The sequence below is a fragment of the Capra hircus genome, chromosome 12 (assembly GCF_001704415.2).
Source record: "Capra hircus breed San Clemente chromosome 12, ASM170441v1, whole genome shotgun sequence".
Taxonomy (NCBI): Eukaryota; Metazoa; Chordata; class Mammalia; order Artiodactyla; family Bovidae; genus Capra; species Capra hircus.
Genome location: NC_030819.1, coordinates 60836720 through 60854092, shown reverse-complemented (window position 1 = coordinate 60854092; position 17373 = coordinate 60836720). Strand labels below are relative to the sequence as shown.

Below are 17373 nucleotides of genomic sequence, written 5' to 3'. Positions count from 1 at the left end.
GTAGGCAGATTCTTAGCCTGCTGAGTCATGTGTAAGTATGCATTTAAAAGACTGGAGAGATTTGAATTTATTTATGTCTTAGGAGAAAGACAAAGCAACAGAAAGTAGTCTTCAAAAACATTAAGAAAACTGTTTTTAAAATATACAACTTCAGAAGCAAGACTGGGAGGGCTGGGAAGAACGCCAGCTGGTGACAATCAGTGAAAAAGGAAACACTGGATATTAAGGACACAATCTAGGAGTCTGGTTCCTTTTGTAAATGGTTTAGGTTTAAGAAGCTCAATCTATCTTTCTAACCCAATTTTGCAAATAAGGCCACTCATTAACAAAAAGGAATCAGGTTTTGCTAGAGTTTGGCATCTTTCATTTCTACTTCAGTGGTCTCTAATCTCTGCTTAAAACTAATAAGTATACTTGATTTTTATTTAATTTTCTTATATTAAATACTCTGAGATATTAAAGGCAAACTGTAACTTAATGAAGGCACTCACAATTCGAACGAGCCAGGATAAGGTGGATGTTGCCGTAGAATAATGTGTGTTGTAATGGTAGGGAGGACTCTGATCATCTTCCCAGGTCTCGTAGCGCTCTGCATAAAACACAGCTCTCTTTGGGTTCAAAGCACCGATCGGCTGTAAAAAGAGAAAAAGAAGCACTGTGTTTAATACAGTTATATTAGATATTCAACACTGTAACTCTTTACTTGAAAGTATTTACTGTGAATTCATTTTAACGATAGACTGTGTTATTTTGCATTATATTTTTACCAAATTTGATTTTGATATTGACATTTGATTTTGATAATCACTACATTTGCTAAAATTCACTCAAGAAATGATTTATGTATGCAGGGTTTCTAGGTTTTATTGAAAGTTTCCATAAACTAGATTGTCAGAGATGAGCCAGTTTAACCTGTTAAGGCAAAACCAGTATTTTGGTGTTATTTTGCCTACCTAACCACAGCCATAACGAATATTTAGTTTGATCACAGGAAATCAAGTGAGAAAGTGAAGAAGCAGTTGACCATGTGACCATCACATTAGAGAAATCTTGTCTTAACAGCCAGTTACCCAGAGTGTGAAAGACAGTAGTCACACATATGGAAACTCTGTTGGAATTTTAGTCCCGTTGTTATTATACAGATGTAGCAAGTATTCTTTTTATTAAATTCAACTGGAAATCTGAGGCTGATGGAAATAATCCAGACAATTCAGATTCCCTGGAAAGCACTGTGTTAAGGCCATTATGTCTTGTCCTAGCAACACCACTACACTACTGATTACGAAATTAATCCCTACAGTGGAATACATGGTAAAATGCTCAGGATACTCTATATGTGTGTATATACATATATATTTTTTCAACAAAGTATATGTTAGCTGGACCATTGTCTCAAACTTCCCAGGACACCATTTATCAAGATTTTCTAACATATATTACTCACGATTTCAAATAGCAAACTGCCTTAGCTTAACTTTTTGTCTGATTTTGACTTAATGGCAAATGGAATCCATTCATATAAAACCTAATAGCTACACTGCTTTGGTTTAGGTTGCATACTGTAAGAAACAAAAGCTTCTCTAGAAAGCAAAAGATGAATAATATGTAAAATATATAATTCCTTTATTTCAAAATGTAATCTTACTAGTTAGCTATGAAGTTCCACCCAGGGCTTAATTTTAACAAGAGAAGTAGTAGAAAATTAGTGTTTCAATGGAAGACAAATAATGTTACACAAGAGAGAAAGATAAATAAATTGCTTGTAAGCTTTTTCTTTGGGTCCCAGGGGACTAATTCAAACAATACAATGATGTCAGCAGTTAAAAAGTCTTTTAGAATTTTCATAATAAACTCTTATTTGCAAGGATTCTTATCCTGAATATTAAAACGATTTATAAATTATGTTCTTTTCCCTTAAACTTAATTATGACTTAACAAAGACTAAATAATTTAATGTTTTCAAAACTTTGGCTTAAATATATTTTTCACATATTCTAAGGCTTAAACCTTATTCTCTGCTAAATGTTACTGTCTATCTCTCAAAAATTTTCACTTGCATACAGAAAGCAACGTAATTTCATTAAATTTCAGCAAAATATTAATATTTAACATAAATATATAATTTTTTGGTAAAAGGGCAATTACTACAATAAAATTAATGTTGAGTTCTATTACAAATTAAAATAGTAAGTTGTTCATTTAAACTGGCCTATATATATATATATATATTTTTTTTTTTTTGCCTATATATTTTATGGTATTCTCAGGTGGCACAGTGCTAAAGAATCTGCTTGTCAAAGCAGGAGACATGGGCTCAACTCTCAGATCGGGATGATCCCCTGGAGGGGGAAATGGGAAACAACTCCAGTATTTTGCCTGAAAAATTCCACGGACAGAGGAGCCTGGCAGGCTACAGTCCATGGGGTTGCAAAGAATTGGACACGACTGAGCATGCATGCACATATTTTATACTTTTTAGATGTACAGATAAGTTTTTCTAACTCAGTATTATAAATTATAATATTATTTTTTCAGAGTATTTAAATGTTGAGTACTTTATTCTGTCTTGAATAGGCTTATAGATCTTTCATATGCATAAAATGTCTATACAATCTCTCAGGACTGACCTTACCTGACACTGTTCTACAAGGCCTCACAAAACCAAAACCCCCAAAAGGGCCTCATGGCCCTTCTTCTAATCTTTTCCAGGCTTCCCTCAACTACTTGAAAGTAGAAAAAAATAAATCTGTACTCATTTTATTCAAGTTCCATCAAAGTCATTTTATTGGAGTGTTTTACAGAATACTATGTTGTAGGAAACAGCTGCCCTGTATTAAAGCTTATATATGCCTCCATGAGTAATTTCTTAAAATACATGTCTACTGTTGAATTTTCATCTGATGCATTTAGAAATACATTTTATAAAACAAGTATAAATAGTTTGGCTTGTACTTATTATTTTTATTCAATCAAGAAACAATACTTTATTTAAAGGGAAAATGCTTCAAAATATCTGTTCAGGAAATGAAAGTTTCATCACAGATGACATATCTTCTTATGAGATCCAAATAGATCTATCTATCTATCTATCTCTACCCATCTATTTGGCCTATGTACCAAACTATCTACCTACTTACTTACCTACCTATCATCAATCAATTATTCATCTCCCTGTAACTACCTACTCAGTCACTCACTTGTCTGACTCTCTGTGACCGCACAGACTGTAGCCCGCAAATCTCCTCTTTCCATGGAAATTTCCAGGCAAGAATACTGGAGCAGGTTGCCATTTCCTCCTCCAGGAGCCCGACCCAGGGATTGAACCTACATCCCAAGCATCTCCTACACTGGCAGGTGGATTCTTTACCACTGCACCACCTGGGAAGCCCATTTACCACCTACTTAACCCATGTATAAAGTGATAAGGCTGTAAATTTGTTACCCTTCTAAAATGTGAGCAACTAATGCAATGTCAAGACCACTTGGATTTAGTTAACAAATAAGGTAGAATTATGAGTTAAAAAAACATCTAAAACTACACTTAATGAAATTTATACATTATTTTGCAATCTTTTTCAATTTTCATCATAACTACCATAGCAACAATCAGTTTTATTTTCTCTCAAACAGTAGGCATTTAGATATAGCCACCTCTGTGCTCTTTAGGAATTCACACATGAAATTTATAACTGAAAGTTTATAGCTTGCTACTAGATTTGTTATTTTGTCCTTGTGAGTTTATACATCACAAGTTGATGCTTAACATATTACAGAAAATTATGATAATTACAATGAAAATTTAAAAATAATTTTACCTCTACGACACTTTATTATAATAATTCAAATTCTAACACTTCTATAAAGCCTGTATAGCTTGCAAAAAGCACTATTTTCAATATAAAATTGATGGAAATTACATGCATAACATTATCATGTCTAATTCTAGAGCAGGATTTTCTCTGCTTTATCACTTTATTTACCTGTTTCGAATACTGAGAGAGAGATTTGTTTCAGCAATAGTATCATAAAAAGCTTTGTTTTCTGATAAACTGTGATTTTTATTGTATGGGACAAAATTCCTGACAGATGCTTATGGAGATTTACATGATCTTAGTTTTCTGAATGTTGAGCTTTAAGCCAACTTTTTCACTCTCCTCTTTCACTCTCATCAAGAGGCTTTTTAGTTCCTCTTCACTTTCTGCCATAAGGGTGGTATCATCTGCATATCTGAGGTGATTGATATTTCTCTCAGCAATCTTGATTCCAGCTTGTGCTTCTTCCAGCCCAGCATTTCTCATGATGTACTCTGCATAGAAGTTAAATAGCAGGGTGACAATATACAGCCTTGATGTACTCCTTTTCCTATTTGGATCCAGTCTGTTGTTCCATGTCCAGTTCTAACTGTTGCTTCCTGACCTGCATACAGGTTTCTCAAGAGACAGGTCAGATGGTCTGGTATTCCCATCTCTTTCAGAATTTTTCAGTTTCTTGTGATCCACACAGTCAAAGGCTTTGGCATAGTCAATAAAGCAGAAATAGATGTTTTTCTGGAACTCTCTTGCTTTTTCCATTATCCAGCGGATGTTGGCAATTTGATCTCTGGTTCCTCTGCCTTTTCTAAAACCAGCTTGAACATTGCTGAAGCCTGGCTTGGAGGCTTTTGAGCTTTACTTTACTAGCGTGTGAGATGAATGCAATTGTGCAGTAGTTTGAGCATTCTTTGGCATTGCCTTTCTTGGGGATGGAATGAAAACTGACCTTTTCCAGTCCTGTGGCCACTGCTGAGTTTTCCAAATTTGCTGGCATACTGAGTGCAACAATTTCACAGCATCATCTTTTCACAGGATTTGAAATAGCTCAGTTGGAATTCCATCACCTCCACTAGCTTTGTTCGTAGTGATGCTTTTTAAGGCCCACTTGACTTCACATTCCAGGATGTCTGGCTCTAGATGAGTGATCACACCATCATGATTATCTGGATAGTGAAGCTCTTTTTTGTACAGTTCTTCTGTGTATTCTTGCCACCTCTTCTTAATATCTTCTGCTTCTGTTAGGTCCATACCATTTCTATCCTTTATCGAGCCCATCTTTGCATGAAATGTTCCCTTGGTATCTCTAATTTTCTTGAAGAGATCTCTAGTCTTTCCCATTCTGTTGTTTTCCTCTATTTCTTGGCATTGATCTCTGAGGAAGGCTTTTTTATCTCTCCTTGCTGTCTTTGGAACTCTGCATTCAGATGGGAATGTCTTTCCTTTTCTCCTTTACTTTTCGCTTCTCTTCTTTTCATAGCTATTTGTAAGGCCTCCTCAGACAGCCATTTTGCTTTTTTGCATTTCTTTTCCATGGGGATGGTCTTGATCCCTGTCTCCTTTACAATGTCACAAACCTCTGTCCATAGTTCATCAGGCACTCTGTCTATCAGATCTAGTCCCTTAAATCTATTTCTCACTTCCACTGTATAATCATAAGGGATTTGATTTAGGTCATACCTGAATGGTCTGTTCTCTTAGGCTTTATCAATGTTTCCCTAATTTATGAAACCTTACAAGTTTTATGAATTCTTTTATACAGAGCAGATACATAAATAAAATAGGTAGAAATGAAGAACAAAAATGATCTAAATTAAAAATACTTATTGAGTGAATGTTACTGTATGAGACACTAAAAGGACTCTTAGAGATTATAAAAGTCTGAGCATAGAGTTGATTTCAATATCTTTAAATAATATGGATCGATGAGGTATGGTCAATACCATTAAAATAGCTTAAAAATAAAACAAAATAAGAATAAAAAGGACTTTCAAGGGAAAATGAGAGGTCCAATTAAATTAATAACATTGAATTCTAGCATATCTAAATGACTTGAAAATACTTATATTCACAGAATTAGGATTCTATTTATATATAAAAATGTTTATTGTTGCTACAACTGCTAATATAATATCATGTATAAGACTGATTTTCAAAAGTCTCTGAGGTGGACCTGGTATTTGTTAAGAACCTAATTTCATGACATGGAAACTGGTGCCTGGGCCTCTACACTTTTCACAACATTGCACTGCCTTTTCATTGCTAAATATGAAGTTCTGATCCTGATGTCATTTTTTTTTTTCTAAAACTGCCTGTAAGATTCCTTGTCCATCATGGATCCTCAGAAATGGAATGAACCTTACAGGCCTAGTAATTCAATTCCTTAATGTTATAGATGAAGATAATGAAGAAAAGTCAAATCAAGATCACATTGCTGGGTGATATGTACATTTTACAGAATGAGCTGAAACTGTGTGCTGGATACAGCTTAAAGCTGGGTAGAGCTGACAAATTAGATTCTAAGTACTTTTTTTTTGAGTTATTAGCTCAACATTCAACACAACTGAGCTTCTAACATATCTAGTTTATCTTGTTATCTCTCATTATAGTAACTGAGGTTTGGAAACCCTTAGAAGAAGCTTCAAGAATTCCTGCCTCTTGTTTTATCATCATTCTTAAAACTCTCAGTTATGACAAAATAGAAATCACACGTATAAACAATTCTGTGCTCAAGTAAATTCCCTGACTCTATTCTTATCTGACCAGGGAATTTCAAACCATTCTTCTGGAAGCAGCTAAAATTTTATTTGTAGAGTTTGAGTGAACTCCAGGAGTTGGTGAAGGACAGGGAGGCCTGGAGTGCTGCAATTCATGGTGTCGCAAAGAGTTGGGCACGACTGAGCAATGGAACAGAACTGAACTGGAATCATTATATGTTTGTAGCAGCTCATCTGGTAATAGTGAGGAAAGTTCATAACTTTTTTTTTCCCCCACAGCAGATAAGCCCTTCAAGGGAATGTCCTATGTTTAATTTGTCTCTGTATCCTCTGAGCCAGGTATCTAATAGTCAGTTCAATAGCTAAGTTGTGTCCGACTCTTTGTGACCCCATGAATCGCAGCACGCCAGGCCTCCCTGTCCATCACCAACTCCTGCAGTTCACCCAAACTCATGTGCATCGAGTTGGTGATACCATCCAGCCATCTCATCCTCTGTTGTCCCCTTTTCCTCGTGCCCTCAATCCCTCCCAGCATCAGGGTCTTTTCCAATGAGTCAGTTCTTTGCATCAGGTGGCCAAAGTATTGGAGTTTCAGCCTCAGCATCGGTCCTTCCAATGAATACCCAGGACTGACCTCCTTTAGGATGGACTGGTTGGATCTCCTTGCAGTCCAAGGGACTCTCAAGAGTCTTCTCCAACACCACAGTTCAAAAGCATCAATTCTTTGGCACTCAGCTTTCATCACAGTCTAACTCTCACACCCATATATGACCACTGGACAAACCATAGCCTTGACTAGACGGACTTTTGTTGGTGAAGTAATATCTCTGCTTTTTAATATGCTATCTAAGTTGGTCATAACTTTCTTTCTAAGGAGTAAGCGTCTTTTAATTTCATGGCTGCAGTCACCATCTGCAGTGATTTTGGAGCCCAGAAAAATAAGGTCTGACACTGTTTCCACCGTTTCCCCATCTATTTCCCATGAAGTGATGGGACCAGATGCCATGATCTTAAGTTTTCTCAATGTTGAGCTTTAAGCCAACTTTTTCACTCTTCTTCTTCACTTTCATCAAGGAGCTTTTTAGTTCCTCTTCACTTTCTGCCATAAGGGTGGTATCATCTGCATATCTGAGGTGATTGATATTTCTCTAGGCAGTCTTGATTCCAGCTTATGCTTCCTCCAGCCCAGCGTTTTTCATGATGTACTCTGCGTATAAGTTAAATAAGCAGGGTGACAATATACAGCCTTGACGTATTCCTTATTTGGAAGCAGTTTGTTGTTCCATATCCAGTTCTAAATGTTGCTTTCTGACCGGCATATAGGTTTCTCAGGAGGCAGGTCAGGTGGTCTGGTATTCCCATCTCTTTCAGAATTTTCCACAGTTTCTTGTGATCCACACAGTCAAAGGCTTTGGCATAGTCAATAAAACAGAAATAGATGTTTTTGTGGAACTCTCTTACTTTTTTGATGCTCCAGCAGATGTTGGCAATTTGATCTCTGGTTCCTCTGCCTTTTCTAAAACCAGCTTGAACATCTGGAAGTTCATGGTTCATGTATTGTTGAAGCCTGGCTTGGAGAATTTTGAGCATTACTTTACTAGCATGTGAGATGAGTGCAATTGTGTGGTAGTTTGAGCATTCTTTGGCATTGCTTTTCTTTGGCAATCTAATACAGTACCTGGTTCTTTTTAGATGCATCATAAATCCTGAATGAATGAAGACTAATTGATCTGACTGGACAATATTTTAGATTTCCACATAGAAATTTTAGATGAAATTTTTAGGCAAAAATCTAAAGACAATACATCAGTCAGTCAGTTCAGTTGTGCAGTCATGTCTGACTCTTTGCCACCCCATGGACTGGAGCACGCCAGGATTCCCTGTCTATCACCAACTCCCAGAACTTGCTCAAACTCATGTCCATCGAGTTGGTGATACCACTGAGTTGGTGATGCCATCAAGTCGGTGACACCAAAGACAATACATAGTGAAAAATGTTTATAGCACATATGATGAGATGTTAGTTTTCTTTAAAAAAATAAAAAACAAAGACAAAAAGTCATACAAATCAATAAAAATACCAAGGAATGATCCAATTAAGTATACGAGCAAATAAGATGAACAGGCAATTCACAGAAAAATCAATGGACTATAGGTAGGAAAAATATCACTAGGTCATATGATATAATGATACCTATCCTTTTGCTATTAGCATTCATTATTCCTTCCTCTTCTATGAACCACACCTTTCCCACTCTTGGTCTACCTGGTTCAGGAGGCTGACTCTATTACCAGACCTGTTGGGTAGTCTTGTGATCCAGACCTGTCAATCAGCATATTCTAGCTATATGGTCAGTAAGATTGGTACAGAAATGAGTACACAATTCAAGTTATTTCAATGAAACTTTGCTGAAACTACTTGAGAAAGAAGCACTTTCTGTTCCTGGTAGGGTTACAAAGGCATCACTGCTATAACATAGAGAAGCTTGACTGTGAATGATGCCAATGTAGAAAACTATAAGAGACACAGCATCTTATGACACTGAGGAGCCCTTGGGTCCAGCTTACCTGAACTGACCCATTTCTGTATCTCTCAGTTATATGATCCACACATCTTTGTATTTTAAAACTGATTTAAGTTGCTTTTCTGTTACTTGTAACCAAAAATCTAAAGTACACTGGCAATTCTTAAAATGTCAAATAAAAATTATCTTTATTCATTAGATTGTCAAACATTATTAAGTTTCATAATACTCACTGTTGGCCAGGGTGTGACAAAACGTGATATCTCATTGTACAGTTGGTAGAAATATAACTGGTATAAATTTATTGTGGGGCAAAAGTAATATTTTAAAAACTACGCACATGTTTTGAATCTAGTAATTCCACTCTGAGGAATTTATAATATGGGAAGAATAAGATGCAAGGGCATTTTTTAACAGAATTGCCTGAAATGGCAAAAAACAAATAAAAACTATAAGTAGTCTAAATTTCCAATAAAGGATTAGTTAAATAATGATACACCCCCATTAATTTTAATAAATTATAGCAACTTTATATTTTAGCTAGCATAAAATATAAATTCCTGCTATCAAGATTTACCAATATTTGAATCACCTTATATCAGAACTTTTCTAGTTAAAACAAGTTAAGTGACAACATGAGATAGAAGAGACAAAGGCAAAGGGTGAGATATTCTATAGGAAAGATGGCATGGTTTCTTAATAAGTCACTATCATGAAAAAGAAAAGGTAGTGGTGAGGAACTATTGTGACCTAGAAAACATGTAAGAGACCTAAGAATCAAACATACTATGTGGTTATGGGACTTGATTAAGTCCATGGGACTTAAAGCTTTTGTGCAGCAAAGGAAACCACTGACAAAATTAAAAGATAACCTACTGAATAGGAGAAATTATTTGCATACTATATGACTGACAAGGGGTTAATATCCAACTTATAAAAAAAGTCCATACAATTCAAATTAAAACAAATAAGCAGACCAATTTAAAAATTGGGCAATGGACCGGCATAGACATTTCCCCAAAAGCACACAGAGGTGGCCAACAGTCACATGAAAAGATGAAAGAGAAAAACAAATTGAAACTAAAATGAGATATCAGTTCACAGCTGTCAAAAAGGCAATCATCAAAAAGACCACACATAATAAATGTTGGTGAGAATGTGCAGAAAAGAGAACCTTTATACAAAGCTGGTGGGAATGTAAATTGGTGCAGCCACTATGGAAAATACAATGAAGATTCCTCAAAAAACTAAATATAGAATTAGCATTGCGTTCATGCTAAGTCGCTTCAGTTGTGTCTGACTCTTTGCAACTCTATGGACTGTAGCCACCTACACTGAGTCCGTGGGATTCTCCAGGCAAGAATGCTGGAGTCGGGTGCCAATCCCTTCTCCACGGGATCTTCCCAAGCCAGGGATTGTACCTATGTCTCTTGCATTGACAGGTGGGTTCTTTACCACTAGTGCCATCTGGGAAGCCCCAGAACTAATATATGATCTAGCAATTCTACTCTTGGGTATGTATTTGAAGAAAATGAAAACACTAATTCAAAAAGATACATGCATCCCAATGTTCACAGCAACATTACAACAGCCAAGATACGGAAGGGACCAAAGTGTCTATCAACAGATGAATGGATAAAGAGAATGTCACACACACATATACACACGCTGTAGAATACTACTCAGCCATAAAAATAATGAAAATTTTGTCATTCAACAACATGGATGAACCTGGAGAGTATTATGCTTAGTGAAATAAGTCAGACAGAAAAAAGACAAATACTGTATAGTTATCACTTATATGTGAAATCTAAAAAAATAAAACAAATGCATGGTTATAACAAAATAGAAACATACTTATAGAAATAAAGAACAAATTAGTAGTTACCAGTCAGGAAAGGGAAGGTGGGGAGGGACAAGTTAAGAGGAGGGGGTTAAGAGGTACACACCACCATGAAAAAATAAATAAGTTACCAGGATATATTGTACAGCAAAGAGAATATAGCCAGTATTTATAATAACTTTAAATGGAATATAACCTATAAAAATTTTGAATCACTGTTTTGTACCTCTGTTACTAATATAATATTGTATATCAACTACACTTAAATTAAAAAAGGGATAAGAAAGAATAAATTGCTCATTAAAAAAAAATTACTGTGTGGTCCTTGACTGAATACTATCTTGAACAAACCAATTTTTAAAGACATACAGTAGGTAACTAGAAAAACCTGACTGTGGTCACAGTGTTAGATAATACTAGGGAAATTCCATTAAGTTTTGCTAGGTGTGAAGATAGTATTCTGGTAATGGAGGAAAATGTATTTTTCATACTAAAGTATTTAGGGATAAAGTGTAATATCTTTAATTTACCTTAAAGCACTTCAGTGAAACAAAAAAAAGCTAAAATGTTAATAACTAACACCTAGGTATTGGGTAAGTGGGTATTAATAACTGTTGGTGCTTTTCTATTGAAAACTTTTATAATAAAAAGTCAAAATAAAATAAAAATGGAATGCAAAAACCAAAAGATATCTTTCAAGTTCTAACCAATAGTGCTTATGTTTTGCTGCTAAGTCACTTCAGTCGTGTCCAACTCTGAGTGACCCCATAGACAGCAGCCCGTCAGGCTCCCCTGTCCCTGGGATTCTCCAGGCAAGAATTCTGGAGTGGGTTGCCATTTCCTTCTCCAATGCATGAAAGTGAAAAGTGAAAGTGAAGTCTCTCAGTCGTGTCCAACTCTTAGCGACCCCATGGACTGCAGCCTACCAGGCTCCTCCATCCATGGGATTTTCCAGGCAAGAGTATTGGAGTGGGGTGCCATTGCCTTTTCCCACTTATGTTTTAAGTTGTTCTTATTGATAAGAATGCTTTTAAATTGGAAATTTGTGTTTGCAAAATGTGTGAAAATTTTCATCTCTTAAATAGATTAAATCTCCCGTTTGCAGTTTTATGCACACTATTAACTTGCTTAATATGGCCTTTCATCATCAGGTGAAATTCAGCTAATCACAACACAATTCCCACTTACACTCTTAAGAAATGGAGCTTGAAGTAATGAAGCATTAATAAAAGGAACTGTTAGGAATTATATTTTGTTGGCTTTAACCAAGTATATTTCTTTTAATAGTTTTTCACACAGTGAATAAACAAAATTAATTACATTATGAAAAAAGACAAACTTTGAGCCAAAGTTGCAATTTGATTAGCAAAGTTTATGAGCACGTTAGTACATGGGTCAGTTCCACATGGGACTGAAGCCTCTGCAGAGGGAGAGTGGCTGACTCCAGGCATTGCTGTTGCCTCCTCTGCTTCTATTTGACAATGGCTGGCTGTCCCAGCGTTTAGGAAAGGTGGAGTGCATCTAGGAAATAACGTCGTCAATAAGCATTAAATTAAAAAAAAAAAAGTACATTCTACCTGACTATTATGGAGAAATTATAGGTAAGAAATGAGAAGGAAATACAACCTGTGTTAACCAGTGCAATTTCTCGTAGAATTGTGGGGATAAAATGAGAAAATCTATGTACACTGCTTTAGCACTATGCCTGGCACATAATAGTATGTGTCAAATGTGGGCTGTTACCATTATCCCAGAATAATTCCTAACAAAGTTAATTTAAAATATCTTAGTGAAAAGTACTCAGTTTTACATAAAAAACAATAGAAGTAAAAATAAAATACCTTAAATCTTCACGTGTCAGTTCTAAAAGATGTCAAAGTGCTAAATAGTGGGGTGATGATGAGTCTGTAAGTTTCAAGATCATCACTACTGAATACTCACTCCATTTCAGCTGGGAAGCAAGGTTCAGAGACTGACTCTGGCCTAATTTTGCCACAATGATGCTATATTTTAGACATGACACATGGTGGGTGAAATAAAAGCACATATAGCACACACAGGAAAAGTGCTCCAGTTGTTCCCAGTTCCTTTTTTGCCAGCTTACATTTTTAAAAGTAGGACAGGCTGCAGTATTTTCACCTCTCTATCTCCCTTTCTGAAAGGATAGGACACTTAGCTAAATGGGAAGGCACGAGAAAAGAGGCTAAGCGGACTTTAGCATAAGCAGACAAAGCAGGACTGGGTGGGGACTTCTGTGTAAATCCTTAAAGCTCCCTGTCACCCTCTATGTGTCCCCAACAAACAACAGTGAAGAAGAAAACAAACCAGAAATGTATTGCTATTTCTGGGTGTGTGTGTGCATACTAAGTTGCTTTAGTTGTGTCCAACTCTTTGAGACCCTAAATATAGACTGTAGCCTGCCAGGCGCCTCCGTCCACGGGAGTCTCCAGGCAAGAATAATGGAGCCTGCCATTTCCTACCCCAGGGGCCCGACCCTGGCATCGAACCTGCCTCTCTTCTGTCTCCTGCATTAGCAGGAGGGTTCTTTATCACTAGCGCCACCTGGGAAGCACTTCTGGGTACCATGTTCCTATGTTAGTCACTCAGTCAGGTCCAGCTCTTTGCAACCCCACAGGCTGTAGCATGCCAGGCTCTTCTGTCCATGGGATTCTCCAAACAAGAGAATGGCTTGCCATTCCCTTCTGCAGAGGATCTTCCCACTCCTGGGAATGAACTCTGGCTTCCTGCATTGCAGGCAGATTCTTTTTCCTTTTTTTTAATATAAATTTATTTATTTTAATTGGAGGTTAATTACTTTACAATATTGTATTGGTTTTGCCATACATCAACATGAATCTGCCACAGGTATACAAGTGTTCCCTATCCTGAACCACCCTCCCTCCTCCCTCCCCATACCATCCCTCTGGGTCGTCTCAGTGCACCAGCCCCAAGCATCCAGTATCATGCACTGAACCTGGGCTGGCAATTCGTTTCTTATATGATATTATACATGTTTCAATGCCATTCTCCCAAATCATCCCATAGAGTCCAAAAGACTGTTCTATACATCTGTGTCTCTTTTGCTGTTTCACATACAGGGTTATCGTTACCATCTTTCTAAATTCCATATATATGCGTTAGTATACTGTATTGGTGGTTTTCTTTCTGGCTTACTTCACTCTGTATAATAGGCTCCAGTTTCATCCACCTCATTAGGACTGATTCAAATGTATTCTTTTTAATGGCTGAGTAATACTCCATTATGTATATGTACCACAGCTTTCTTATCCATTCATCTGCTGATGGACATCTAGGTCGCTTCCATGTCCTGGCTATTATAAACAGTACGGGCAGATTCTTTACCGTTTGAGCTACAGGGAAGTCCTGGGTACTGTAGTGAATGTGAATCAACTTGTTTCTTTGTCTGCACTTTTCGTGGTTTTTCTTCCTTTCAATTAGAAGGAAAGAAGCATAATACACAACCAGGTGAACAAAAAATGTCTGTCAGCTATTCAGGGTATGGGCCAGTTCTTAACTGTCTTTTTCTTTCCACTGCCTGGCACAGAGTAGATGTGCAATAAATGCTTATGCAATGAAAGAATAAGTGAACGAATAAAATTATTAATTTGAAACTGGTACCCTTTTGCAGAGTACTCCTTGCAAATTATTACCTTCAGTTTGGGTTATTCCATGAGTTTGAAACAGTATCCTCTGCCCACAGTATTCTCCAGACAAGAATACTGGAGTGGGTTTCCATGTACTCCTGCCTGGATCTTCCAGATGCAGGTATTGAACCCGAACCCTTCATACATTGGCGGGGGGGTTCTTTACTACTAGCACCACCTGGGAACCCCAAAACAGTATCCAGATTTTGCCAAGACATACCTTGTTTTAAGCAAAGGAGAAAAGGAAAGATATACCCATTTGAATGCAGAGTTCCAAAGAATAGCAAGGAGAGATAAGAAAGCCTTCCTCAGCGATCAATGCAAAAAAAAAAAAAAAAAAAAATAGAGGGAAACAATAGAATGGGAAAGACTAGAAGAAAATTAGAGATACCAAGGGAACATTTCATGCAAAGATGGGCTCGATAAAGGACAGAAATGGTATGGACCTAACAGAAGCAGAAGATATTAAGAAGAGGTGGCAAAAATACACAGAAGAACTATACAAAAAAGATCTTCATCATCCAGATAATCACGATGGTGTGATCACTCAGCTAGAGCTAGGCATCTTGGAATGTGAAGTCAAGTGGGCCTTAGGAAGCATCACTACGAACAAAGTTAGTGGAGGTGATGACATTCCAGTTGAGCTGTTTCAAATCCTGAAAGATGATGCTGTGAAAGTGCTGCACTCAGTATGCCAGCAAATTTGGAAAACTCAGCAGTGGCCATAGGCCTGGAAAAGGTCAGTTTTCATTCCAATCCCAAAGAAAGGCAATGCCAAAGAATGCTCAAACTACCGAACAATTGCACTCATCTCGCACGCTAGTAAAGTAATGCTCAAAAGCCTCCAAGCCAGGCTTCAGCAATACGTGAACTGTGAAAGTCCAGATATTCACGCTGGTTTTAGAAAAGGCAGAGGAACCAGAGATCAAATTGCCAACATCCACTGGATCATGGAAAAAGCAAGAGAATTCCAGAAAAACATCTATTTCTGCTTTATTGACTATGCCAAAGCCTTTGACTGTGTGGATCACAATAAACTGTGGAAAATTCTGAAAGAGATGGGAATACCAGACCACCTGACCTGCCTCTTGAGAAACCTATACGCAGGTCAAGAAGCAACAGTTAGAACTGGACATGGAACAACAGACTGGTTCTAAATAGGAAAAGGAGTACGTCAAGGCTGTATATTGTCACCCTGCTATTTAACTTCTGTGCAGAGTACATCATGAAAAATGCTGGGCTGGAGGAAGCACAAGCTGGAATCAAGATTGCTAGGAGAAATACCAATAACCTCAGATATGCAGATGACACCACCCTTATGGCAGAAAGTGAAGAGGAACTAAAAAGCCTCTTGATGAAAGTGAAAGAGGACAGTGAAAAAGTTCGCTTAAAGCTCAACATTCAGAAAATGAAGATTATGGCATCTGGTCCCATCACTTCATGGCAAATAGATGGGAGAAGAGTGGAAACAGTGGCTGACTTCATTTTTCTGGGTTCCAAAATCACTGCAGATGGTGATCGCAGCTATGAAATTAAAAGACGCTTACTCCTTGGAAGGAAAGTTATGACCAACCTAGACAGCATGTTCAAAAGCAGAGACATAACTTTGCCCACATAGGTCTGTCTAGTCAAGGCTATGGTTTTTCCAGTGGTCATGTATGGATGTGAGAGTTGGACTATAAAGAAAACTGGGTGCCGAAGAATTGATGCTTTTGAACTGTGTGGTGTTGGAGAAGACTCTTGATAGTCCCTTGGATTGCAAGAAGATCCAACCAGTCCATCCTAAAGGAGATCAGTCCTAGGTGTTGAACATCAGTCCTGGGTGACTGATGTTGAAGCTGAAACTCCAATCCTTTGGCCACCTGATGCGATGAGCTGACTCATTGGAAAAGACCCTGATGCTGGGAAAGTCTGAGGTGAGGGCAGGAGGATAAGGGGATGACAGAGGATGAGATGGTTGGATGGCATCACTGACTCAATGGACATGTGTTTGGGTGGACTCCAGGAGTTGGTGATGGACAGGGAGGCCTGGTGTGCTGCAGTTTATGGGGTTGCAGAGTCGGACATGACTGAGCAACTGGACTCAACATGAACCTTGTCTTAAAATAGTACTTATCTATGAGTTTTGCGATAGAAGCCAGTCTAACTATGTTAAGGTGACCTTCAACATACATTTAGAAAAAATTTCTTATTTGGCAGTAGCTTTTTTTGGCAGATGGTATATAATGAAATTTACACATTCACATTTTCATATTCTAACCAGTTTTATATCATCATAGTCAGCTACCAATACACTTAGTTTTACCCATTTTTCTTGTTTTGTTGTTAAAGCTTGAGCATTAGGTAAATTACATGCTAAAGCAAATAAAACTAACTTCATTTTAGATATTGTTGATTTATAATGAGCAAGAAAGATAAAATGACAGTAGAAACTTGCACCACATTGCCTAGTTGAGCACTCCCTATGCTAACAAGGTAAATAAACCCTTTTCTATGTGGTATGTAGGTGTTCGGCAATATCAAGGGTGGACAGTTGAGAGTATTCACACTTCAGTGCATCCATTTGCATTATCACATTTCTAAACCTCGAGGCATTATCACTTCCTTTTTAAAGTGGCATAATAATTTGGGAAATAATGGTAATGCTTATCATCATCTGTCAATCAAACAACTGCTGTGTTAACAAAACATATTTTTTCCACACAATGAATGGGTGTGTGTGTGTGATGTCCTATGCTCATGTCAATATTAGTAAGATTTGGCTCTTGTGATGAAACTATTTCATTTATCAGAGGGCTTGACTGGGAAATAGGA

General features: G+C 37.2%; 1 protein-coding gene across 8 annotated transcripts in view; it reads right to left on the bottom strand.

Annotated features, from left to right (window-relative positions):
• The window catches only part of NBEA (neurobeachin), a 667995-nt gene that overhangs the window by 84540 nt on the left and 566082 nt on the right, over positions 1 to 17373 (bottom strand). For all 8 annotated transcript variants that reach the window (XM_018056646.1, XM_018056648.1, XM_018056650.1 and 5 more), the window contains one exon: positions 492 to 632. In XM_018056646.1, coding sequence (XP_017912135.1) covers positions 492 to 632 — 141 coding nt within the window. The remainder of the gene's footprint in view (positions 1 to 491; positions 633 to 17373) is intronic.